Genomic DNA, 27004 nt, shown 5'->3' with positions numbered 1-27004 from the left:
TCACGATGACGCAGGAACATTTTAGTAATTGAATAGTAACCACACATTGAGCTGCAAGCACAATGAGCAAGTGTCCTTAGCGTATCGGGAAAATACAAACGAACAAGGCGGAAGGGAAGGCAGACAAGCGGCTTCAGGAGAGGCCTGAATGGCCACCCTCTCCTGCGTGGGACCATGACCTCCGGCTGGGGGCCTGCCGATGCCACAGCAAGGGTGGTCATCCAACAGGGCACAGAGTGGGCTGCCTTGAAGGACTGCAGGTGAGTAAACGGTTCCATAAGGCAAGAACCTGGAATTGTGTTTACATCGCACAGGCCAGCTTGCCCTGCTGTCTACACGGGGGCGGCGCAGCAGAGTGTGCAGAGGCAGACACAGCCGGAGGAAGAGCCACGAAGCCGCAGGGATGGCAGTTTGCGTCAGTGTATCCCGTCAGTGTCAAGCACTCTGACAGAGGCTGCTGGTGCGCCCCTCATGCATCTGCTCATCACTCACAGATGGCTGCCTGGGGCTGCTTTCAGGAAAGCGCCATACCACATGAGGAGGAAAGCTTGGGTGGCGGGCAGCATCAACCCCCAAAACTGCCCCATTGCCAATGAGGGCTGTCTTTCCAGCGAGGGGGCCAGGGGGCCAGGCAGGAGCGTGAAGCTCATGGCAGGCAGAGCGTGACTTCGGGCACTGCTGCCTTGGCTGCCCAGAGCCACCGTACCGGCAAGGGCAGGCCGGCGGCACCAATCCACTCACTCCCCAGTTTGTGACTAGAACCCAGAGGCCAAAGGTCCTTGCAGGCCCGGCCCCCTCCCTGCCCCCACACCTCTGCAGAGAAAGCCCCAGTAGATGCTGCAGAAATGAGGCTGCAGCCCCAGACCCATCCACCCTGAGTTCAGCCATTCCTACCCTCCACAGGCTCTTCCCCAGAAGGCAATGAAGGAATCCGAACTCACTCCAGAAAGCAGTCAGAATGTGGCCACGAGTTAGCTGGGGGGTATAAAGTGATCAATGGTCAGTTAGTTTAAGTTCAGCAATCAGTGAGTATAACTACAGAAGCCGCACGGAGCGCCGACACACTCAGTTTGCAGGATGTCAGTCAGGGAAGGGTTTTCGGGGTTCCTGGAAACCACAGCACCACAGTTCATCTAGCCACTTCCCTTTCCATCCCTGCTAGCAAAGAGGTCAGCTGTTACAGAGCCAGTGTGACGATCCTGGGCTGGTCCTCAGCCAAGAGGGACTGGTCCCCCACGGCCCGTGGCCCTCTGCCGAGGCCCAGAGCGGAGCAGCGGCGCCCACACCCTGCAGGGAGGGCTCTCTGGGGAGGAACAGTGTCCCTCGGAGTGATGTTGGGATAGAAACTCTTCTCCCCAGGACTAAAGCCAACCACGGTGTTAGCCACACCTGTTTCCTAAAAAGAAACATGATCTTGATCACAGGCACCGAGCCACCTGCACTGGGAGCTGAACTTTCTGAAGGAGGCAGATAACGCACACCGAGAGCCAGTCAGACGGCAGCAAAACACACCCAGGGTCCTGGCCCTGGACTCCTCCCCTCGCGCAGCACCAGGCCAGTGGGGCCCAGGGGTACTAACACCCACCGGCCTGCGGGCCAGAGCACGGAAGGCTAAGGGCGCCATCGGTGGGTCTCACCTAAGGACAGGCCTAGGGAAAGCCGCCCTCTAACACAGCAGCAGAAGGGCTGCGGGTGCATGGCTGCTCCTGCCCTGAGCCAGCAGAGGTTCATTTAGTCACACTGAGCAGTGAGAATGTGCTGGCCCTCTGAAAGGAAAACCTCCAATTTACCAAAAATGTGAAAAAACAGCAAATGCATGCTGATTCTTCCTGTACTGGTTCCCATTTAATTATTCATCTAGAGTGGAAACACCCTCAGGTGCACAGCCCAGAATAGCACGGCTCCCATCCTCCCGCGTGCCCCTCACACCGTGCGCCCTGCTCCCCAGCAGCCCCACCTGCCCTTCTCCTGCCACGCTCAGGCAGGGCCGCCCTGCTGCCTGGCCAGCGTGCGCCTCAGCTCCCGCAGATTCTGCGTCAGGACCTCCACCTCATCCAGGCGGCCGCTCTGCTTGGCATCGAAGATGTAGGCCTTGATGTTGTCGATCTGCTGCAGCAGCAGCTCCTCCTCTATGCACTCCTCGGCCTCGGGCCCGCTGTCGCTGTCCACATCGAAGGGGTTGGGGCCGGCAGCTTCCTCAAAGGGGTTGCCGGGGCCAGGAGGGCTTGCCGGCCGCAGCGGGGGAGGCCCATCCTCCTCCTCCTCGAAGGGGTTGGGGGCCGGGCTGTCTGGGCTGGTGAAGGGATTCCCTGCCACGACCTCGTCCTCATCTTCCTCGAAAGGATTGTACTCTTTCGGGCCGCGGGCTGCAGGGCTGAGGGAAGCTGCTGCAGCAGGGCTGAGGGAAGCTGCTGCGGCAGGAAGGAGGGCAGTGTCCTCCTCCATGGAGCTGGAGAGCTCCTCCTCCTCAAAGGGGTTCCGGGAGGGCACCTCGTGTGGCTGCGCTGTGGAGGCCGGGGGAAGGAAGTCCTGGCCGTGGCTGGGCTCCCAGGCTGGGCTGGGGGAAGAGGTCTTCGGAGCCACGCCGCTCTGCTCTAAGAAGGGGCCCAGATCCAGAGCACGCTCCGGGGCGGCGCGAGGCTCTCGGCCGGACTCCCGCTGGAAAGGCCCAAGTTCTCCAAAGTCCAGGGACCGAGTGCGCACATGCAGGGACGCGGCCCGGACCTGCTCCTGCTCCCGCTCCCACTCACGCTCCCTGAGCATCTGCAGCTGCTCCCGCTGCAGGTCCTCCTCCTCGGCCTGCCTCCGGGACAGTTCGATGGCCTTCTCGGTCTGCTGCTGGTCATAGGCATCCTGCAGCTGCCGCAGGTTCTCCTGCAGCGTACGTACCTCGTCGCTGCGGCCGGCAGCCTGCGCCTGCGTGATGAATGACGTGATGTTACGGATCTGCTGGAGGAGCGGATCGGGGTCTTCAGTTTGCCCCTGACTCTCTGACAGTGCGAGCCAGCCCTCAGCCTTTCTCAGAGGGGCAAGGCCCCCGCGGAGAGCAGCCAGCTCTCCATTGGCCATCCGGGAGCTCGGGCTGTTGTGCCTTTCCTGAAGTTTATGCCGGGACTCAAGGGCAACCTGGGGAGACACCAAAGTCAAGGGTCAGCACAGTCACCAAGCCAAGAGCAGCCCCTCTGCCAGTCCCCCACCATGGCCCTGCCCAGCCCCGGAGTCCCCCACCACGGCCACGGCCCTGCCCAGCCCCGGAGTCCCCCACCACGGCCACGGCCCTGCCCAGCCCTGGAGTCCCCCACCACAGCCACGGCTCTGCCCAGCCCTGGAGTCCCCCACCACAGCCACGGCCCTGCCCAGCCCCGGAGTCCCCCACCACGGCCACAGAGCTGCATAACCCTGATGTATCCAACTGCTGAAATCAAATCATGCTGGGATTTTTGCTTTGGTTTGCGGGGAAGGGGAATGACATGAAAGGTGCCCCCTATATTTTTAAAGGTAAAGTTAGAGGCAGCGAAAGAAACAGCAGGAAGGAAAGATTTTCCACCCATTAGTTCACTCCCCAGTGGCCATAACCACTGGCTATGCCACGCCAAATCCAGGAGCCCAAAGCTTCCTCCAGGTCTCCCATGTGGGTGCAGGAGCCCAACACTTGGGCTATCCTTCACTGCTTTCTCATGCACATTAGCAGAGAGCTAGATCAAAAGTACAGCAGCTGGAGCTCAATGCCAACACCACAGGCAGCACCTTAACTCACTGTGCCACAGCACCAGCCCCAGACACCAATTTTCAGAAAGAAATTAAGTAATCACAGTAAATGAGGGAGTAAGCTCTCTTCAACCCCAGGCTCACTGGCCAGGCCGCGCCCTTAAACCTGAGGTCCATTACCGTCACCCACACCAGAATAACGGCATCACTGCCTGCTGAGCAGCGCACCCACAGCTCCTGGAAGGGCCCTTTGAACGCCCCAGCAGCCTCAACCAGAGGGACCATCCCTAGGGAATTCCGGCTCTGACAGAAGCAGCAGGCTCCGAAGGAACAGGACCCAGGGAGAAAAACAAGCAAGGAATCTGATTTCCACAGAAGAGCATGAGGCCAGGCCCTAAATGGTAAAGAAAGTGAACTTGAGAGCCATAGGTTCCAGCATGGCCCGCGGAGCCCCCGAGGCCTCGAGGCTCACACAGCCCAGCTCGCCTGGGGTCACGCACCTGTCTCTCCTTGAGCCTCTTCATCTCCAGCTCCTGCTTCCTTTTCTTCCTCAGGTTCTCAAACTGTTCTTTGGTTGGCAGTGACATTAAACCAAGCAACTTTTCCTGTAGGGAGTTACAATGTCACACTTAAACTTCAAGGGTTGGAAAACAGGAATTTAATCCCGGTGATGAATCCCATGTTGAACGTCCGCTTAAGCTAAGCCACTCTGCTCTCAGGAGAGAAATTAAAGTGACGGGAACAAATGAGGAAGGAACCCTTTCACAGGCGCCAGGGTGCTTCCAAACGAGCCCATCTCTGCCTTGTGAAATGGTCAGCGTGGACAGTCCAGGTCCTCACGGCTCCAAGAGCAGCTTCCTCTCGGGCCTCTCCTCCACCATGCCCGCTGCAGACAGCTCCTCCAGAGCGCCGGCCACCCTCTCACAAACTGTACTTTAGCTGCTTACTGTCTGTCCCTCTCTCAGAAACTTGACCAACAGGAAGTTTTGCCCTTTTGTTCACGATAGGATACCCTACAATCTGGCCCAGTACACAGCAGGCATTCAATAAACAACTGCTCAACAAAAGACCAAGACCTTGTTCTCTGCACTACAGCGCTAGGTTTGTCAGTGGGTTTCCCGGCTGCTGGGACTCCCTGGGAAGGACAACACAGCCCAGACCTCATCACCCAGGTTCGGGCTGTCCTCGAGCCACCAGCTTCCACCATACAATCAGTGACCCAGGTGAGTCCGTCAGGAGTTTTTTGGATTTTGGATTTCTTTTTTTTTTTTTAAGATTTATTTATTTTTATTGGAAAGGCAGATTTACAGAGAAGGAGAGACATAGAGAAAGATCTTCTATCCACTGGTCCACTTCCCAAATGGTCACAATGGCCAGAACTGAGCTGATCTGAAGCCAGGAGCTTCTTCTAAGTCTCCCATGTAAGTGCAGGGTCCCAAGGCTTTGGGCCGTCCTCTGCTTTCTCAGGCTACAAGCAGGGAGCTGGATGGGAAGTAGAGCAGCTGGGATACAAACTGGTGCCCATATGGGATCCCAGTGTTTGCAAGGGGAGGATTAGCTAATGGAGCCATCATACCTTCCCTGTCAATTTATCCTTTCTTATTCTAAGAAAGTATGCCTATCATGGCAACACTTCTAAAAGCACAACATGAGAATCTACAAATGCCCACTGCAGGGGGCTGGGGAGATAGGGGTGCACAGACAGTCCCAGCAGGATCTGCAGGCAGTCGAGGGCAGCGGGAGTGCTGTGCATAAAAGTATTCAGGATATAAAAGTCAGTGATGAAAACTAAAGACACAAACTTGCCAATACGTATTAATTCAAATACCAGTTATTTAACAGTTAGGGCCAGTGCAGTGGCACTGCAAGTTAATCCTTTGCCTGTGGTCCAGCATCCCAAAGTGACACTGTTTCTAGTCCTGGCCGCTCCACTTCTGATCCAGCTCCCTGCTAATGGCCTCAGAAAGCAGTGGAGGACAGCCTAAGTGCTTGGGTCCGTGCAGCCATGTGGGAGGCCTGGATGAAGCTCCTGCCTCCAGCTTCAGGTCAGCTCAGTTCCAGCCACTGCAGCCACTTGGAAAGTGAACCAATGAATGGAAGGTCTCTCAGTCTCTCTCTGTAACTCTGACTTTCAAGTGCAATAAATGTATCTTTTAAAAATGCAGATAGAAATAAAATGAGGAAAATTGCCAGAATGACAAGTGATCATTCTGAGGACCCAGGATTCAAAGTAGTTTTGGCTATGTCTGAAATAAAAATTAATCTCCAAACATGGCATGATGCAGTCATAAGCTTATGAAGTAACCAGCGCATAAACAGGAGACAAGCCACGAGCACAGGTCTGCTTGCTAAGAGGTGGAAGAGCAGGTCAAGCCAGGTGCCTATGTCTGTGCCACTCCAGGACAGCTTTACCTGCACAAAAAGTGTCGCAGAGTATCTGATCATCCTCTGCAGCCTCAAGGTATTTGGATGTGGTGGAGGGTCCTGGTTCAAGCCCAAGGTTAAGATCTTCTTACTGGATTGGAAGAAACACATCAATGTAACAGGTACTGCCAGCCTCAGAAACAAGGGTGAGGTCTGTGGAGGTGCCAGGCTTTCATGCCAGGAAGATGTATGGAAATAGCTAAGTGAGGCCACTGAGGTTTCCTTGAAGGCCAAGCCTTCTGGCCATCCCCAAGGTCCTGACCTTGACACAGGCTGTGTGCAAAATGCTCTGTCAGTGAGGGACTGAGCACAGAAATGGCTTCACAGGTGAGCCACCCGTCCGACACTGAGAAGGCCCCTACTTGGCTTAGTGCTTGCTGGTTGTTTCCTTAAGCTTCATACTAATTTCTGAACAAGAGTCAGTATTTTCCAGCCTTGGGAATTAACACAGCCAGCCCTACAAGTCTGATGGTTGGGTATTCTTCCTGGAGTCCCGGTACCCCCACAGCCCAGGCTGATTGCACCCCAACAGCCACATCGTGGTTTCACAGCAGCGGAGGGGCTGACAACAACCTGAGTTTCTTTCCCCTCAGCTCCACCACCTGTGCCAGAGGTGGTACATGGCCTTCCTGCGAAATGGGCATGCTGACCCCTACCTCCCAGAGCAGGTGGGGGCAAGTGAAGCTCTCTAAAAGGAAGCAGAGACTGACATGCAGTCAGTGTCAGTTCCAACTCCTGGTTTTGTTTTTTGTTTCTTTGAATAGTAACAAACACTAGAAATTTTTAACAAAAAGTAAAAAGCGCTGAGTGCCGGCCTCCTCCTCCTCCCCACACTTCACGCACACACAGCCGCTCTCAGCCAGAGGCAGGACCTTACCTTAAAGCATCTATGAGCTCGTACACTTTCTGCACCTCCAGTCGTAAGTCACTTGCATGCTCCAGGCTATAGGTCGTCTCCCCGGCACTGAGAAGAAAACACAGAACACACGGTTTAAGTTTCACAGCGGTGACTGGAGACAGGTAGACACCACACGAGGCAAACGCGGGAACACTCTAAGGGGCAGCCTAGGCTCTCGGACCTGATGTGCAGCTCACTCCTTGGCCCAAACTGGTCAGCTGGCAGCCACTCTTCAACCTGCAGATGCCACGGGGACAGACCTGTGCTTGGTCCCAAGGATAACCTTTAAGTTCAATGCCAAAACAAAAGCAACTGGACCTACTCCAGCTCTCTTCTCCACAATTTCACTACCCACAGTAAGTTGTACCAAGTGTCTTACTGAATGAGTCACCATTTGGCTTCCATCAGTCAAGCCTACCCAGCAAGCAGAGTGACAACTGGAATGCTGCTGCAGAGTCCCCAAAGGCAGGCAGGCCATGCACGTGGGGCACCACCCGGGTCTCACAAACAACCACTCTCTGTGTGAAAAAAGCATTTTCGGGCCCGGCACGATGGCGCAGTGGTTAAGGTCCTCGCCTTGTACGCCCGGGATCCCATATTGATGCCAGTTCTAATCCCGGCAGCTCCACTTCCCATCCAGCTCCCTGCTTGTGGCGCAGGAAAGCAATCGAGGACGGCCCAAAGCTTTGGAACCCTGCACCCGCATGGGAGACCTGGAAGAGGCTCCTGGCTTCGGATCAGCATAGCATCGGCTGTTGCGCTCTCTTGGGGAGTGAATCATCGGACGGAATATCTTTCTCTCTGTTTCTCCTCTCTGTATATCCGCCTTTCCAATAAAAATAAAATAAATCTTTAAAAAAAAAAAAGCATTTTCATGCCAACATGCCAACCCAGCAGGAAGGGAGTGACTCTGCCCAGGGTAGAGTGGGCATTATAAAGGAAGCAGATGGGGCTTAACTCGGGTCTCAGCGGCCTTGTGGTGGTTACGCTGGGATACGGAACTGCTCACTTCCAACCTATGGGCACCCCCGGAGTGCCAAGGGCAGTGATTACAACTTTCCATCTTTACAGCTTCAGGGACTTACTAACGGGCCAAGGAAAACACTTTAAGCTGTTAATTCAGCTGCAGCAATGGCCACTCCCTGTCAAAGATAGCAGTAATTTAAGCCAAATAAACAGTTGCTGTCTTCACCTATTTTTTTTCTACTTATACAATGTGCTAGCTGGAAAAATCTTGGTGCATCATAGAAAGCGAGGATTTGGTAAGGTAGTGTCACCACCTCTCACTACCTGGTTTACAAAAACATCATCAGACGGGCAAGAACACAGGCTTCTCCTCGAAATCTCCAGTCACGCGAAAATGACAAGGTGCCTCTAATCTGAAATGCTTCCTCTGGTCTCAGCTTGACCACATCAACCAATTAACAGTTAAAAGCCTGAGTGTGCACCAGGGAGAAATGAGAATATGTCCATAGCACTACAGAGAACCGTAGGGACTACTCACAACAGCCCAAGACGAAACCAATGAAGATGTTCGTGATGAACGGGTTAACAAAAGACGGCACAGCCACACCATGCTCTCAAATAAAAGGAAAGAAATACTGACAAATGGGAGACACCCGAGAACACCACACTGCGTGACAGAAACCAGACATAAACGATCACATACTCACGCTTCACGCTCAGGCAACGCCAACACCAGACAAACCTATGGAGTCAGAACCCAGCCCAGCGCACCAGGGAGGGAGTGAACAATGAGTGTAACATTTCTACCAGGGTCATGAAATGTGTGCTTTAAGATAAAAGGGATATAGGCCTAGCAGCTAAAGTCCTCGCCTTGAATGTGCCGGGATCCCATATGGGCGCTGGTTCTAATCCTGGTGGCTCCACTTCCCATCCAGCTCCCTGCTTGTGGCCTGGGAAAGCAGTCGAGGACTGCCCAAAGCCTTGGGACCCTGCACCCACGTGGGAGACCCGGAAGAGGTTCCTGGTTTCTGGCTTCGGATCGGCATGGCATCAGCCATGGTGGTCACTTGGGGAGTGAATCATCGGACGGAAGGTCTTCCTCTCTGTCTCTCGTCCTCTCTGTAGATCTGACTTTGTAATAAAAATAAATAAATCTTTAAAAAAAAAATAACAGGGATGGTACAACTTTGCAAAAATATTAAATTAAATACCACGGAAGGGATCACTTTAAAAAAGTGGATCTAATAGTCTAATGGTAAACTACAGCCACTTTAAGGGAAGTGGAAAGAAGGTTAGACATGCCCTGTGGGCTGAAGTCGGGCAACCCCTGCTTTAAAGGGACAGGGCTCCCAGTCCTCTTCTCTGAACAACTGCCACTTGAGTTCCATCATCCAATGGACCTTGATAATTTGGGGTGGGGAGACCGCTCTAGGACTCAGATCTCAATACAAAGTTTCCATTCCAAGGTGGAGCAGAGGGCATTCAGTCACCAGGACGGGTGGAGGAATCAAAGGAAAAGGGGTGTCCTCAGCCCTGGGCGGCTCCTCGAGCCTGAGGCCCGCTGCCCTGCCCACCTTCTTGCAGGGCTGCACCTTTCCCATACCCGCTCAGTCACTGAACCTGCCTTCCTGCTGTACCAAGCTCCTATGTGCAACGTGAGACCCACTTACTATAGACAGGAGGAAAATTCTTTCAGCTGGCCACAGTTAAAAAGGCTGGCTAGAGCTAAGATGACCCTGGAGAATTCACCTAAAATGTCGGAAAGCAGTCAGCACTGGGCTGGAACAAGAGAACAACTTACTTTAACGATGCTGCCATCCTAATGTACTCGGGGGCCTTCTGGTCAACCTTCTCCATGCAAAGTTGCAATTTCTAAGAACAAAACAAATGGTGAATGGCACTCTCCAGATAGAGGCCCTTCCCAGAAGCAAGGCTCCAGGACAGATGCATTTTAAAAGCTCATTCTCCAAAAATGAGCTTTTAAAACTTTGTCAATTTCCTAGCATAAACCTGATTTCTCAGCTGGAAACAGAGGAAGGCAGAACTTGGAGCAGGGTGTCTATGAGAGGGCACAAGCCAAGGTGACCAGCAGACAGAGACAGGAACCAGCTGCCGCATTCCTTCTCTGCCCACGACACCAGCACAAAGCACTGCCAGGGCTCACCTCTGAGCACCAGGAAGCAGTGAGCACGGAGACTGTTTATAAGACTCCAGCAGTGGGCACGTGGGGCAGCTGCCCACCCTGTCAGAGTGCAGGTTCAAGACCCAGCACTCCACTTCCAATCCAACTTCCTGCTAATATGCCTGGGAAGGCAGTGGATGATGGCATAGGATCCTGGGTGCCCCTGCCACCTCTGGGGAAACCTGCAGGAAGTGCCGGGAATTGGCCTGGCCCCACCCCGGCTGCTGCAGGCATTTGGAGAGTAAACCTAAAAGTGGGAGATCTCGAGCTCTTCCTCTGTCACCCTGCCTTTCAAATACATAAACAAATCTTGAAAGCAAAGCATAAACAACCTTTTTTTTTTTTTTGAAAAATGAGGTACCAGGGCTTAATGAGCACACTTTTAGCTTGAATATTTGATAGTTCTAGAAATACGGCCATTCCAGCCTACAAAACCACAGGGGCCACATGGTGACCATCAGACAAAACGCACGCTCCCTCTGCTCAGGCCTCCGCCGCCCTGGCACAGCCCTCCCCAGCCACTCCGGGCCGAGCCAGTCTTGCTCTCCGCAGTGCAGCGCACACATTATTTCCTCCTGAAGTCTGTATCTACCAGGGGGCTTTGGGATCATGCATGGTGGTGAGTACTGGGGGTGCCTGAGGGAACTCAGGTTGCCTGTAAGAGGAAACCTACAGAGCCTAAAAACCAGAAACACCTTCTCCAACTTGTGGAGCTTCCAACTCCCAAGTTTCCCTGACCTTTCCCGGCGTGCTGCTCACAATCACCAGCTCCCAGCCTCCCGAGAGCTTAGGCATGGCCCTTGCTTCCCTTCCCCTGGACCACCGCCTGCGCCCCACCGCACCCACCCCGCCTCTCAAGTCAGCAGGGAAGGCTGAGGCAAGGCCGACTTCCACAGGGCCTGGCCCTGCAGCAGGAGTGGAAAGGACTCACAGGAACAACCTTGCCTTGCCCGGCACCTGCAGCCTGATGCCCCGAGCCCCGTGTGCCCACTGTCACCTCGTAGAGCTTCGCGATCTCAGGCGTGCGTTCCTTCTCGTCCATCTGCTGCTCCCTCTTGAGCAGTGTGTCCTTGCAGTGCACACAGCAGCGGATCCGCTCGTCATCCTTCTCGTCCAGGACCGAGCTCACACTGCTCACACTGCTGATGCTGCCCCGGCGGGAGCCGTGCACACTGTTGGGCGACTGGTTGGGACTGGTGTGGGTGCTCAGGGAATCCTTGCTGGCACTGGTGAGCTTGTCTGTCAACACACAGGACAGGCAGCGATGGTTCCCACCACATCCAATTATCCCGCCACCCACAGGCTTCTGTGGAAGTGACTCAGTCAGGCGTGGCCTGTGGCTGTCTTTCTACCTTTCTGGGTAGGACTCAGTGGGAAAAAGGGCTCCCTGGGCCTTCCAGACAAGATTCAAATAGCCTAGGAAGTTATGTAGCCCATCCCTAACTTGGCCTTACCAGCTACAACTCTCCTCCTTTAGCCCTATGCTTCAGAAAGACCCAAAATCTTCCATGTAACTATCTCCAAAAATCCAGCTCCTTCCCTCTCCAGAGCTCAGCTGGCAAGGCATGTCCTCCAGGAACTTCTGTCCTTCCAGCAGTTCCCCACCACCAGTCTACGTCAGAGCACTTTCCACTCCTTTCCCTGTCTACAATCACGTGTGCACCCGAGGGCTGGCCCAAGGACCCTGTGTCCTTTCCACATTTACACCCCAAACAGATCCAGCAGGACTACCCAACTGCAGCTGCCCAACTGATGCTGGCACATATGTCCAACACAAGGCAAATGGTGCCCCAAAAATGAAGCTTGTGAAGCTTTGGGGAAGAGAAGCTGGTCTCAGGGAGAAAGGGAGAGGATTAAGGTAAAGTGGGCCAGGGGTAGACGTGGGAGTCAGTTTGACAGGCATTTGCATTTGCCCCCAGCTTATCCGGTCACACTGTGGCCAACAAAGTGCAGAGTCAGCGGTGCTCTCCAGGGTCACAAACCCACCCCAACCCCAGTGAAGTCAACCTGAGCATCTGACGCCACCAGCCACGGGGCACAGTCTGGAGCATGCTGTTCCCTCCAACCTCTGCAGCCTCCTGCCACTCCACCCATGCAACCTGCCCACCTAACCTGCCCCAGGGCCTCTGCATGCACTCTCATACTAACCCTCTGCCGGGCACTCCTACTCCTTGCTCAAGGTGCTTTCCAAGCACCGCCTCCCGCCACAGCTACACACCGAGTGAGAACTTGGCCCTGAGCCCCCTGTAGCACTCAGTGTCCTCCACATCAGACATTCTGGTCTTTCCCACAGGACACAGAAGGACTAGGCCAAGGCTCGTTTCACAAGATGCTCTTTTCAAAGCTTCCTCCACCACGGCCAAGCAGAGCTGACCGAGAGCTGCACAGCCTCTCCCAGGTGACTGGCCATACAGATCTCTCTGTAAAGCACAGATCCCTCTGTGTCTCCAGCTCCTGTATCTTAGGTGCTGGACTCCCTGGGAAGGAAACTCAGGTGAGAAAGTGAGGACTCAGTGAGCCAAGTCCAGCCAGTAGCTGGTTTTCACAGAGTCCTTAAGTCAAGGATAGTTTTCACATTTTTAGAAGGGTATTTAACAAAAAAGAAGAAAAGAAACATCACAGGGAGCATATGTGTCCCACAAAACCTGAAGCATCTACTCCCTTTTCAAAAACATGTTTGCCAATTCCTGTTCCAAACCACCAAGCCCTGACCAGGCTGCCTCAGGTTGCATGAATCAACACACGAGTCAGTGAGGAACCCATGGCCCACGCACAGAAACAAAGGGGTCCCACGGTCCTGGGGCAAGGGGGCTCTAGCGCCCTTCTCGCCATCACCTACTTGCAAAGGGGAGGCTGATGAGCTCCATGCACTTCTTGCACATGATCGACCCGCAGAGGCGGCAGTGGTGGCGGCGGTTACGGATGCTGAACTTATTCCCACAGTCTGGGCAGAAAGGGACATCCTGGTCATTGACCCAAGGCACCACGGACTTTTCTATTGCTGTGGGAAGAAACCAAAAAGCAAGCAGCAAAGAGAGTCAATTATAAAGAGAGATTTGGAGAAGGAGAAAGAGAAAGAATAGAATGAATGTGAGCAAAACCCTGGTTACCTCGAATTTTTGCAGACTCAGTATTCGCTCTGTCAAATGCAGTGAGCTGCCCGGGGGGAAAACAGGGGCAGAAGAAATTAACCAGGTGATATTTACAGTCACTGTCCACGCCTGCCACTACTCAGGCGCCAAGCAGGAGTCAGCACATTTCCATTGTTTGGGTTTCCTGTGTCTGAACCCCACAAAGCTACACAACCAAGTTCACCTGGGACACAGGATTAGTTATGGATTTGGAAGGCACCTCCTTTCCTCTGACCTGAATCCAATCTCTTTATCGGCAGTTACCACTTTGTCAATAATCTGGAATGGGCAGAGCCCGAATCTAGAAGCAAAGGGAAACTCCTGACCCTCCGCCGTCCTGCTGGACACTGAAACAGACCACAGATCTGTCCTACAAAGGCACACCCAAAGAGCTGTGCCTGTGGCTGCCCCCAGGCCCACCACATTCACTCCCCAGGTGACACATGGCACTCGCTCTCATATCCCAGGACAGGACATCCCACGCTGGCCCTGGCTCAGCAGTCCTCACAGACCTGCTCGCCATTTCTCCATCTGCCATCAGAGGACATGACACACTCTGTTCCACTGAGCGACACTGCCTGGGACACCCAAAGCAGGAAGATGCTGAAGGCAGGGAGGTCGCCAGCAGCCAACGGCCTTCAGAGATGGGAAAAGGAGAACCGGCCTATAGGGAGCTTGTCACCAGGGTCACCCCTCTTCAGGGAAGCCAGCCTCCCAGAAGTGCTCACCACACCCCATGCAACCCTCGGGCACCAGATACATACGACGCACTTAACACGTTACAGAACAGCACTTTTTCCACATAGAAAATTTGTACTTGCAAAAAAAAAAAAAACTTTAAACAACAAAATTTACCTTCTCTAACCTGATTATTAACTTATTGACTTCAACGACATAGTGGTCAATTCGGGCAGCTCGGTGCTTTTTGAAGTCAGAAAGATGGCTTCTCACAGCACCTAGGACAAGGGACAAGAGAATTAGGACGACGCTGCTCTGCGCATGTCACTCCACCTGGCTGCTGTTAGTGAATTTCAAAAACAAGCAGAGATCCTGGGACTCCAAAGCCTCACTGAAAAGATAAACTTAAGAAAGCAGATGGAAGGACACCGGCTGAACTACGAACACCATGGCTCTCGGGGGCCACACAGCACAACACGAGAAGGTGTGAGATGCAGCCCATGAGGACAGGCAGCGCGCAAGCCTCAATGCTGCCACACACTGTGTGACCTTGGACAAGTCACCTGGCCTCTGTCACCTAAAGCCCTCATCTATAAACTGGGAATAATGTGACAACTTCATAGGGTGGTTATGGGGACTAACTGCACAGGAATGTTCATTAAATAGAAAATAAAGTAATGCTATGAGTAATTTTTTTCTCATATTTCTCTGCACTTTCTAAAGTTGGCACAATAAACACAATTCTCAAAATGGCCAAAAACCTGGATATGATAACTGCATGACCTTCATGATCTTTCAAGGGTCACGTGTCCCTGAGTCCAGCATCCAAATGACAAACGTGCAGGAAAAATGTCCCCAACACATGTGAACCACAAGCCCCTACCCCAATGGGCCCAAACACCTGCTGTCCCACCTCGCCCTCGCACACCAGCACTGCGCCCTCCCTGGCCCCACAAGCACTTGCTGCTCTTCAGTGAGCGCTCACAGACTGCATTAAACCCGGGCTTTCTCATGTGCTGCATTCTTCTTTGTTAAAAAGTAATAATAATCTCTTTCTAAGCTGACAAGTAAAAATTATACAAGAGCAAGCATTTGGCACAAGAGTTAAGTCGCCTGGGGCCCAGCGGCGTGGTCTAGCAGCTAAAGTCCTCACCTTGAACGCACCAGGATCCCATATGGATGCCGGTTCTAATCCCGGCAGCTCCACTTCCCATCCAGCTCCCTGCTTGTGGCCTGGAAAAGCAGTTGAGGATGGCCTGAAGCCTTGGAACCCTGCAACCCCATGGGAGACTCAGAGGAGGCTTCTGGCTCCTGGCTTCGGATTGGCTCAGCTCCAACCACTGCAGTCACTTGGGGAGTGAACCAGTGGACAGAATCTTTCTTTCTCTCTCCTGAGTCTACATTCCCAATAAAAATAAATATATCTTTAAAATACATACATATTTTTTTCTTGATTTTAAATACAGGGTTACAGAAAAAAGAAAGAGAAAGATCTTCCAACTATTAACTAGTTCACACCCCAAATGGCCACAACAGCAGGTCTGGGCCAGCTGAAGCCAGGAGCCGGGAGCTTTTTCTGGGTCTCCCACATGAGAACAGGGGCTCAAGGATTTGGGCCAGCAGCCACTGCTTTTCTAGAACAGCCAGGAATTGAAACAGTGCCCACACTGGATGGCAGCACCACAAGCAGAGGCTTGAATTACAATGCCACAATGCTATCTTTCAAATTAATAAATAAATCTATCTTTTTTTAAAAAAAGAATGCATCCTTATTATAATCACCATGTCACATAACACGCCTCTGGAAGCTATTCCTCCTCAATGAAATGTTACATTCTTTGACCATTATCATCACATGCTAAACTCAACCACACATGTGTCTTTTCCTCACCCTAATTAAAGTAAATTAAAGTATAATTAAAGTTATAATTCTTAGAGCTGACTATTAATGCTAACTTCTAAAATCTGCCATTCACTTCATTTTCCATAATTAGTGCCTTCCTTCTATTGTTCAAATGGACACATTAATCAGAAACACACAGGTCATCTGATACTGGCAGTCAGGAAGCACGGTAGTAAGAATTCACATGTCTACAATTTCTTTCATTTCTAGTTGTCTTTCGTGTGTAATTCATCATTCCATAGCTATATAGTATTATTTTTAAAGCAATTTTCACCCTGCAATGGCAAAAACTGCTTCCACTTCCCAATATAATATCCAATAACCATAGGTGGCTACCATATGGCTGAGCAAATGACTTTTACTTCATTTTTAATTTATTTTTACATAGTCATACAGAAGTAGGAACTATCAAATTAACATAGTTCTGGGACTTTACTCACTGAAAAAGACACCTTCTGTGGTAGCTGTCAGGACAGCCCGTGCCCTGGTTGCCCACCCTTCCTTCCTCTGAGCCACGGCTTCCTGCCCGACCAATAGCAAGTGCACATCACTACCCGCTCAGCCTCACAAGGATTTTGTACAAGGTGAACAAGATCATGAAAATAAAAGAAAAATAAAGCATGAAGAAGCGATCACTATTTATCCATTTCATGGCCAGAAAATATTTTATTCTAATAGTGATTATTATCATTTAACCATTAAATGATACATAAAATTAGCTAGCTCAACTTGGTGTGTGGCATGACCTTTTTGATAACATCTTTCTTTAGATCTAATTCGTATACCTACAAGTCACCATTTAAGATACAGAAATCCAATGGCTCTTACGACACTCACAGTAATATCACATTATATTTTAGACCTTCATTACCCAAAATGGCCATTTTGAGAGAGTAAGCACATGGTGCTATAACCATGCATTTCAGAAATGTAAGCCACACAAAGCACACCTCTCACCAGAAAGAGAGCGGCTGGCCCGTCAGTGAAGCCAGCCCAGACGAGCACGCGGCCCACCAGCTGCTCAGCCCGGCAGGCTCTTGTGGGTGCAGCGAGGGTGCGATGAGACCACGTGCACTGAGCATGAGGCAGAGCACTACCACAGAACACACACAGCTCCTCTTTCACCTCCACCCCAATACGGTCCTCCAGAAGTTGGGGCCGCTTTGACTTACTCTGCCTCCTCCACCACCTCAACCACCCAGAACATGCTAGATGTCCGACAGCCGTTTGCTCAGTGAGTGAACTGATTTTCTTACCAAGCTCCTGGGGTTCCCACATGTAAGGATCAACTCCGCCATAGCTGAAAGACTCGTATCCTTGGGTCCCTGATTCTGCTCGATCGTCACCGTCTCGTTTCAACAGCTTGTTCTTTGCTTTCCTAGCCTTCTGGACAAGACCTTTAAACACACAATACAAATGGACTTAAGAAAAACACTCCGAAATGCATCAAGGGAAATCTCAAAAACAAGAGTTTATACAATAAATATTTAGAATCAAAATAAAATGCAGCAATACACATATAAACCCTATTACAAATACCACAGAGCCAAGCCTCCTCACAGGCTCAGAGCAGTGGACAGCATAACCAGATGCACATGGAGGACATGGCAGTACATCGGAACCTGCAGAGGACACCTGGTACCACACAGGGGACAGAACAAATCAATAACTACCCCAGCCATATGTTGGCAATGAAAAACTGGGCAAATGGATTCTCTAAGATGGACTACGACAATCAGTGGATTCTGCAGCGACTTTATCGTGCTTGGAAAGATGAGACTGGTAGCAATTCATAACTATCAAAACCACTTGAGCAAGACCCTTGGAGCATGCCCCACATTGGGGACCTGGGATGGGTGGGAGGCTGGGTGGGGCTTCTCCCTTTATCTCCCCCTTTATTCCAGATACAGAAAAAAAAAGAGAGAATGTGGAAATAATAGTCTTACATACTTTCCTGTAGCCCCTAACCCTTTGTGCCCTAATTAACCATGTAAAGATTGTCAAAAATAAAGAAAAAAAAAAAAAACAGTAGAAAATATAAACCTAATAGAGTTCTGATTTTCCCCAGGATTTTACCAAGTTGTGAGCAATTGTCAAGATAAAAAAAAAAAAAATCCACAGAACTAATGCCCAGTATTAAATTGGCCTATGTGACTAATACATAAGCTCACTGCCAAAACTAAGAGCCCTGTTAAATATAAGTGTTAAAACTAAATTTAATGAAGGAACCAGGGTGTCGGTATATTAATTGGGATTGCAGTTATATGAGTATTGATGTTTTCCAAAACTTGGTGTACACTGAAAAAGTTACGGATGGGGGCTGGCATTATGCCACAGCAGGTTGCTACTCACAACACTGGCATCCCATATCACAGTGCCAGTGTGACTCCCAGCTGCTCCACTCCGCATCCAGCTTCCTGTTAATTTGCCTGGAAAGGCAGCAAAGCATGGCTGGCCTGCTGGAGCTTCTGACTTCGGCCTAGCCCAACCTGGATGTGGCAATCCCTCATGGAGAGAACCAGCACACAACGCCTCTCTCCTCTCCTCCCCTCCCCCTCCCTCTCCCTCTCCCCTCCCCTCTTCCCATTCAGGCACTGGTATCCCATTTGGGCAATGGTTCATGTGCTGGTTGCTCCACTTCCCATGCAACTCTTTGCGTGTGGCCTGGAAAAGTAGCAGAGGATGGCTCAAGTGCTTGGTCCCTGCACCTATGCGAGAGACCCAGAGGAGGATCCTGGCTCCTGGCTTTAAATCAGCTCAGCTCTAACCACTGTGGCCGTTTGGGGAGTGAACCAGTGGATGGAAGGTCTTTGTCTATGTCTCTCCTTCTTTCTACAAATCTGCCTTGCTTAGAAAAGAAAAAAAGAAGCACAGTTCATGCTCGCAGTCTCCTAAGGCAACGGAGAGCCCTACCTACAAATGAGGAATGATGCAGATGCGGAAAAGTGCTTCTGTCAGAATTACAAACCTCATCCGCAGGAGGGCTCAAAGTGAACACCTCCTGTGTCTGTCCAAGAGCCCCAGGGCTCCAGCACCCATTTGCAAAGGACGTTTCTGGGTCACAGGGAACCCACCACCCACGCCGAGCTCCTGTAGGACCACTGTTAAAATCCAACAATCAACTGACAGGGAATAAAAATAATTCTCTATCCTGTCACCAATGTCCTTAAATACTGGGTGACTGCCATCCCTTTCTTCTTCCTTTTTTTTTTTAAGATTTATTTATTTTACTTGAAAGTCAATGTTACAGAGAAAGAGGGAAACACAAAGAGAGAGATCATTCAGCCATTGGTTCACTCCCCAAATTGTAGCAATCAAAGCCAGGAGCTTCTTTCGAGTCTCCCACATGTGTGCAGGGTCCCAAGGCCTTGAGCCATCTTCCACTTCTGTCCAAGGCCACAAGCAGGGAGCTGGAGGGGAAGTAGAGAAGCCAGGACATGAACCGCACCCATATGGGATGCTGGTGTCACAGAGAGGGGATCATTAGTCTGCTACGCCAGTGCTGTCCTCAACTGCTATACCATCCTACCCCAGGGATGGGCAACCTGTGATCTGCCAAAGGTCATTTGCATATTCATGACATCATAGGTCCATCCAAAATCATTAACTTAAACATTGACTAAATTGTCAGTCCCACATGTGATTTCCCCAGCAGAATGCTGCCCACCCCTGCGAGACTCTAGCAGAAAACATCACATTTAATACAAATCATCATTGCTGTCCAGGATCGATACGCTACAGAGTTCTTAAGACCCTAACACGTCCTGCCACTTGAATGACGTTAGTTAGAATCCTAAATAAACGCAACCTGGTGGGGCCAGGGTACAGAATCCAGGGGAGTGGGAACACCACAGCTGGGTCTCTGTCAGCCCAGTTAGTTCCCAGAGTACCAGCCACTCCAGGATAGCTTTTCCAGCTGGAAAAACACCAGAGCTACAGCACATTCTTTAAAATGTGTTCAAGCAGTCTTTTCCAACAATAGGGAAGAGGAAACTGCTGGATGTTAACAAAGGGTCTAGCAGACAGGAAACAGGAGTTAGCAAACAACAATTCATTTTTGCAAACAAGACTAAATTGTGTCAAGTTAAACAAGTAGTCTATGCCATTTCATCACTTTGGAAGATAGGGAAAAACAGGCTGGCAGCAGGCCCAGTCTGGGTGGAACCCTTCAAGAGCGCCAACTAAGAACAATCTCCAAACCATACACTCACTGAAACGCAAAGCAGGAGCCACAGCCCATTTTCTCCCATTTACTGTAAATGGCTGAGCTGAGCTGAGCCGGGATGGCACCTAGGACCAAGGGTCACTCTGAAGCAGTAACCAGGTCAGCCTTCTGCACTGCCTCCAACACCTGAGGCTGAAATTTTCTTGTTGGTGTTTAACTGACACTGTCAATGCCTTAAGATTTCTAAGACTCAAAAGACCTAAGAAGTTACCTGCTTTCAAAGGGCTTTTCAAACACTCCTTGATGTCAGTCTGTAAAACTTCAATTACCTAATTCTGAAACACAGCAAAGTGCGACACAATCAAGAATTTCTTCCTGACTGAAGAAATGAACATTGGTCTAAAGGAATCGTCACTGTTAACCCTTCTGGGTCTGCATTTTATGAAGACTCGAAAAGCACTGGGGAGAGCGGTTAATGTCATTGAAGCCACAGAGCCCTTCAAGGTCATGGGAAACCCCAAAGTGCTAATATAAAACATCAAAGTATTGGTACCATTCTGTACCGGGTTCTAGTGGCAGAAAGACAGCAATCACTCAAGGTTCAGCCAGTAATGAGAAAGCAAGTTAGAACTGAGAAATGTCAAAATGTTTCCTTGCAAGAAAGAAAATTTTCATTTTACCTAACATTTCCTAGAGTCCCTCATACTTCCCCTTCTAAAAGGGCCATCACGGGACTCGGCGGACAATCTCTCACTTGTCCACAGGCTGGCGGCAGCAGTCTCAGACAGCACGGGCTAAGGCAGAGCTCCATTGCCACTAGGACTGCAAGTTCATTCAAAACCACGGCAGTAAAGAGAACTTAGAGGAACCAGGCTGCCGGGCTTCTTTTTTCCCAGAAGCTGTAACACATGCTGTGGCCAGAACGTGTCCAGGGCCTCTCATCTCCAGCGATGCCACAAAGCAGGGGACATGGAGGCTATCTAATACCCAGATGCATGGCTTGCTCCGCCCATTCCCAAGTGACCTTGGAGAAGTGATTATCTCAGGAGTTCTCTCAGATCTATGAGACCACCCACATGCCTGCAGGGTCCCAGTCAGTCAAATAAAATAACAATGCATGTGAAAGGGCCCAGCAAGATAGCCTAGCAGCTAAAGTCCCCACCTTGAACACGCTGGGATCCCATATGGGTGTCAGTTCTAATCCCGGCAGCCCTGCTTCCCATCCAGCTACCTGCTTATGGCCTGGGAAAGCAGTCAAAGACAGCCCAAGGACTTGGGACCCTGTACCCGCGTGGGAGACCCAGAGGAAGTTCCTGGCTCCTGACTTCGGATCGGCGCAGCACCGGCCATTGCAGTCACTTGGGGAGTGAATAATCGGACAGAGGATCTTCCTCTCTGTCTCTCCTCTATGTATGTCTGACTTTGCAATAAAAATAAATGCATGTGAAAGACATTCAAAGACTGGGTAAGCACAGGCTCCCAACAGCCACGGCTCCGGCGCACTCTCGCAGGCAGAAGCCACTTTGATGACCCCCAGGATCCCAATCCTATTTGCCCGTGTCGTGTCTGTGCAGAAACAGGACAGCTGCTCCTTTTCCAGCAATTTTTTTTCCCTCAAGTGGAGAGCTGGAGTGAACTCTAGGGACAGCCATGATAGCCAGGTGCTGGTGACTGGCGACTCCAGAATGTCGCTCAGGGTCCCTTCGTTCTCACGCACACAACAAAGACAGAGACAGGCATCCAGTCCTTTGGGGTCTCCTGGCTTCAGAGACGCTACCAGGCACAGAAAGCAAGCCAGCTAAACAAGCACAGAGGTGAGTTCCACAGGAGCAGCACCTCCACTGGCAGGTTAAAAATGAAAATCTACCAATAAAATGAGTATACATGGAGTCAAATTCCAAAAAAGCCTTCCTAAAACTTTCCAAGATCTGAGATCCAAACCCAAGGTTAATTTTTTGTTTTGCTTTGTTTTGAACAGCACTTGGTTTCCTGGGTTGTGAAGGGCAGGCTTCACTCTGCGACAGGCACACAGGTCACCGTGCGCCTCGACCTTCAGGGCAGAAGGAATTCCTTTCCAAACCCTCTTGGACTGGTGCTTCGGGAACGGGGCTAGCCCAGCACGAGGCAGCAGACGGCAGCGATTACAATCATTCTATTCAAACCAGGCTCTGCCAGCAGCCAGCTTATCTCCCCTTTCTTTGTCTGGTGCCCTCATCAGCAACATGAGACTCCCACTCGCATAGCTACTGAGACAAATGAAGGAGATAAAGCAGGGGGAAGGTGTGAACAACGCCTGGCACCGGGCAAGGGCTAGATATCCGCTGGTGACTATTCCCACCCCAGCGGCAGCCTGGCAACCAAGGACAACCGTGCCCCGAACGGTGGCGCTCACTGACCAAGCCTCGTCTCTTACTTCTGATTTGCCCTTTGACATCGCGGTCCTCCCCATAGTGCTCCTCCTCGTAGTGCGACTGCAGCTGAGACAAAGACTGCAGGTCCTTGAGGCACAGCGGGCACAGGAAGCCCTCCCGCACTTCTCCGGGGTCATCCAAGGAAGCCATAGCAGCGCCCCGTCAACTCCAGGAGGGCCGGGGCCGCATGCCGACGGGGGCTTGACTCCTGCCCCGGGCCCCGGGCTGCAGCAGGGGCGTCAGATTAACCAAGCCACACCAGATGATGGACGAGTGGCCCCCTCATGGCCCAGGCTGAGGTTTCCTCTCTGCAGCAGGAGGAGCACTAAGAAAGACAAAAGGGAAAAGGCCAGGTCAGCTCATTCAGCAACAACTGACAGCTTTTTTTTTTTTTTTTGCCCCTCACAATTCAAGAAAGGTGCTCAGTGAGCCTGGTGGCGTGGCCTAGCAGCTAAAGTCCTTGCCTTGAACGTGCTGGGATCTCAAATGGACGCCAGTTCTAATCCCGGCAGCTCCACTTCCATCCAGCTCCCTGCCTGTGGCCTGGGAAAGCAGTCGAGGACGGCCCAAAGCCTTGGGACCCTGCACCCATGTGGGAGACCTGCAAGAGGTTCCTGGCTACTGGCTTCGGATCGGCATAGCATCAGCTGTTGCGCTCACTAGGGGAGTGAATCGTCGGACGGAAGATCTTCCTCTCTGTCTCTCCTCCTCTCTGTATATCTGACTTTCCAATAAATAAATAAATCTTAAAAAAAAAAAAAAAGAAAGGTGCTCAATGTTTAGTCCCAGGTTGATGAAACAAACTGTTTCCCAAATCCTTACACTGAAACAGAAAGATGGACAGACATCACCAGGCAGCAGCAACACTCTGGAGCAGAAAGCACGGACTCTTCGGTGAGGCAGACACAGGGTCAATCACTGTCACACTCATTCCATGTGGCGCGACCTCCTCATCCACAGGCACCTCAGCCACCGAAGGCGCTTCAGTGTTTATCAACAAGCAGAAGTTTCTATCTGACTCTACACCTTGACCATCTAGTGAGTCACACTCACAGAGTATGCTGGTAAGCAGCCTTCGCTACAGATGCACGCAAGACCTCAGCTGCAGGCAGCTGACTGCACCTGGGCAAGCGCTACACAGATGGCATGGTTTCTGTGCAAATCTGCGTTAACTGTACCAGAGTGCCAGTACAGCTGCCCCCCCCCGCTGTTTTAAAGATACGTGGGGAATAGACATGGGCATGCTGGCAGACAGGGTCTGGACCACAGGACTCAAAACTCCACCTACAAAACTCCACCTCCAGGGAAAATTACAGGATTTATGGTCTGACCGTGGAGTGCATGTGTCAGAACTGCATCTCCTTGGTTGTTGAAGCCTGCGCAGTGGACAGCATGCCCAGATACACATGGGCAACATGACAACATGAGGCCTGCAGAGGACAGAACAAACTGGACAGCTCTCCCAGCCAGGCTCTGTTAGCGAGTATCTGGGTGGATTGAGACTGAGGTGGACTGTGTCAGCTAATGGACCTTGAAAGGATTTCCTCAACCCTGGAGCAATAAAATGAACAACATCTGAGAACTGTGAAAATCCCTTTAACTGCATCCTTGGAGTATGCTCCACTGGAGACCCTGGGACGATATCGCTGGGTGGCTGCCCACCCTCATCAGTTGAGGACGGCCCAAAGCCTTGGGACCCTGCACCCACATGGGAGACCTGGAAGAAGCTCCTGGATCCTGGCTTCAGATCAGCTCGACTTTGGCCACTGGGGCCACTTGGGGAGTGAAGCAGCAGACGGAAGATCTTTCTCTCTGTCTCACCTCCTCTCTGTAAATCTGCCTTGCCAATAAAAATAAATAACTCTTTTTACAATATATATAATACATGTATGTGTGTATATATATTTTTGTGTATATATATACATATATATACACACACACACATACTTAATTTGAAAGTGAGAGAGGGAGAGACACAGAGAGATTGTCCATCTACTGTTTCACTTCCCAAATGGCTAATATGACTGGGGCTGGGCCAAGTTAAAACCAAAAACCTGGAATTCCACGTGTGTCTCCCACGCAGGTACAGGGCCACTTAACCACAGGCTTTACAATGTCAGCCTCTGAGTTAACTAACAAGAAAAGATGCAGTACTTCCACACTCGAGGGTTTAAGAAGTTACGCAGGAGGACTTCCTGAGGCATGGTAAAGTCCCTTCCAATGTCACCTCGGGGAGAATCCTCACAAAAACTAACTCCACAAAAGCTGAGAAATGTCTTCTCTAGAACCTGAGCCAGAAATCTCGGAGCCGCGTGTGCCCTTCAGCTCGGACGGGCTGACCAGCCCGAGAGGGGACAGCCTGGTCCTCAATGCCCAGCTTTTCCTGTTCCTCAGCCAGCTTTGTCCTTTCTGCTGAAAACCCAGAGCACACCCCAGCCCGGACCCCCCTGCTCCCTCCCGGACCCATCCCTTCGCACCTGCTCACCCAGGACAAATCCAACCCAAACCCCGCACCTCGCCGGCTCCACGCCAGCCCGCAACGGAACATCTGCCTGGCCCCCGAGTCCCGCCATCGGGATGCGGGTCACGCAGCCCCCAACCCCGAGGTCCAACATGACACCCGCAGCAAGGCTCGGGGTGCGAACCAGAGAACCCAACACATCATCCAGGACGCCATCACAACCTATGGCAACACGCCCCCAAGATTATGTACTAAATAAGAATCCCTACCCGCAAGCTGCTCCCCCGCACCCCTAGCCGAGCTGCACTCTCACAACGACAGCCGCCCCCAACCCCACTAGGCACACGCCGCGACACCAAGGACCTGGACAATGTCACACACCGCATCGGCGCCGCACACAAACGCCACCAACACCTCCACACCAGCCGAGAAGCGCAGCCTCAAATCCGGCTCGGGCTCCGGGCCCCCAAGGTACCTCACGCAGGCTAGGCCGCCATCTCCCTCGGCTGCTCGGCGCTCAGCAGGCGCGCCTGCGGCGGCGCCGACCCCACACGCCAGGCAGACAGGCGAGCGCCGAGTCTTCGAGCAGGGACCGCCGCGCCGGCGATGCTTCTGCGCAGGCGCAGCCAGGACGGGGCGAGCCAGCCTGCAGATGCGGTTCGGGGGCAGGTGCGTCCCGGGGGCGCAGGTGGGAGAACCGAGGCTCGTCGTTCTTGGGTTCTTGACCAGTGAGCGCCAAGAATAGGACAGCCAGGGAGTTGTAACGCCTCCTAACACGCTCCCAGCTATATTTCTAAATTAATACAAGGATCACAGCCGTGGCAAGCGCTGCACAGGATCAGGGACTTGGAAGGGAATGGGGCTGTTGGGGTCAAGGCCATGTTTTCAAGAAGGAATGACTGAGGGGTTAGCACCTTCTCAGTGCCCTGCACCTCCAAGGACTTCAGGGTGTGGACACAGGGCTTCGTCCCAACCCCAGAGACCTGGTTGCTTTGCGCCCTCTGTATGTCCTGGGCTTGCACAAGGAGCTGAGCTGCCGAGGATCCTGCGGAGCCCCTGGGTTTGGTAGGTGAGCTGAGAGCTCCGGAGCCCTTGGCGATCCTGAGTGTCTCCCACTGCTAACAGCTGTCGCCTCCCCCTCTTCCTCCTCCTCCAGTAGTGAAAATGATGGATATGGAGGGGGGTTGGAGGAGTGAAAGGGGGGGGGGGGGAGACCTGCGCTATAACTCAACAGGCTGAACTTCCACCTTGCAGTGCCGGCATCCCATGTGGGTGCTGGTTCGTGTCCTAGCTGCTCTGCTTCCCATCCAGCTACCTGCTTGTGGCCTGGGAAAGCAGTTGAGGACTTGGCGGTCTCTGTGTTAAACCTGACGTCCAGTTTTTCTGGTTTGAATTTAGCAATGGGGCCTGTGACTCCCCTTTGTGTCGGCACAGATAAGAGTCTTCCCGACCTTTAGGCAGCCAAGCCTCAGGCCCCACTCTTCCTCACTGCTGAGGGGCCCCAAAGCAGGACTGTGTAGGCTGGGGCCACGCAGGTCCCATCAGAGCCCCACTCACGGGCTCTGATTTGCTCAAAGAAGCAATTAGGGGGCAGGTTTGTGTCACAGCTGTTAAACCCACCACACTGGTACACAGTGCCCTTTCTGAGGAGCCAGTTAAGCCTCCATCTTCCGTGCCGTCCTCCCTTATGGGTGTTGGTTCAAGTCCCAGCTGCTCATCTTCTGGTCCAGTTGCCTGCTAACACACCTGAGAGGCAGTGAATGATGGCCAAGTACTCAGGTTTCTGTCACCCACGTGGGAGAAATGGATGCAGTTCCTGGCTTCTGACTTCAAGTTGGCCTAGCCTTAGCCAGTGTGACTAAAACAGAGGGAATGACAGAGCTGTGCAAAATGAGGTCTGAGAGTTCCTAAGGCCAGGGTGGGCCTACGCTGAACGGGAAAGTTCCAAACTCCTGAGTACGGCCTGGGGCAGGACTGTTGTGGGCATTTGTGGAGAGTTAAGCAAGACTTCTGCCTTTCGAATACAATGAAACACATAAAGACATTGGGGAAAAAAATTTTTTTTTTTCAGTGCTAA

At 51.8% G+C, this 27004-nt stretch overlaps 1 protein-coding gene across 2 annotated transcripts; it reads right to left on the bottom strand.

Annotated features, from left to right (window-relative positions):
* On the bottom strand, window positions 1-25435 carry RBSN (rabenosyn, RAB effector). 2 transcript variants are annotated; one of them, XM_040995247.1, is made up of 13 exons: window positions 25403-25435; window positions 22469-22791; window positions 17147-17287; window positions 14165-14265; window positions 13289-13334; window positions 13018-13179; window positions 11176-11417; window positions 9798-9868; window positions 7010-7096; window positions 6121-6223; window positions 4209-4313; window positions 1930-3126; window positions 1-975 (listed from the first exon to the last, which is right to left on the bottom strand). In XM_040995247.1, exons 2-12 carry the CDS (start codon window positions 22614-22616, stop codon window positions 1978-1980), a joined length of 2355 nt encoding a protein of 784 aa, XP_040851181.1. In that variant the 5' UTR covers window positions 22617-22791; window positions 25403-25435; the 3' UTR covers window positions 1-975; window positions 1930-1977. The 2 variants fall into 2 exon arrangements, with proteins under 2 accessions (XP_040851181.1, XP_040851182.1); XM_040995248.1 differs by lacking the exon at window positions 17147-17287.
* Window positions 25436-27004: the final 1569 nt, after the last annotated feature.

Source organism: Ochotona curzoniae, unplaced genomic scaffold (genome assembly GCF_017591425.1).
Source record: "Ochotona curzoniae isolate NIBS_2020 unplaced genomic scaffold, NIBS_Ocur_1.0 contig_908, whole genome shotgun sequence".
NCBI classification, from domain to species: domain Eukaryota; kingdom Metazoa; phylum Chordata; class Mammalia; order Lagomorpha; family Ochotonidae; genus Ochotona; species Ochotona curzoniae.
This window is presented reverse-complemented; position numbering and strand designations above follow the sequence as displayed.

Excerpts from the sequence above, each read along its gene's own strand:
- RBSN (XM_040995247.1), bottom strand. The coding sequence starts at position 22,616 with ATGGCTTCCTTGGATGACCCCGGAGAAGTGCGGGAGGGCTTCCTGTGC. Across the intron at positions 9,869-11,175 it reads AGATCGCGAAGCTCTACGAG|AAATTGCAACTTTGCATGGA; the intron begins GTGACAGTGGGC and ends TTTTGTTCTTAG. Across the intron at positions 7,097-9,797 it reads AGGATGGCAGCATCGTTAAA|TGCCGGGGAGACGACCTATA; the intron begins GTAAGTTGTTCT and ends TTTTCTTCTCAG.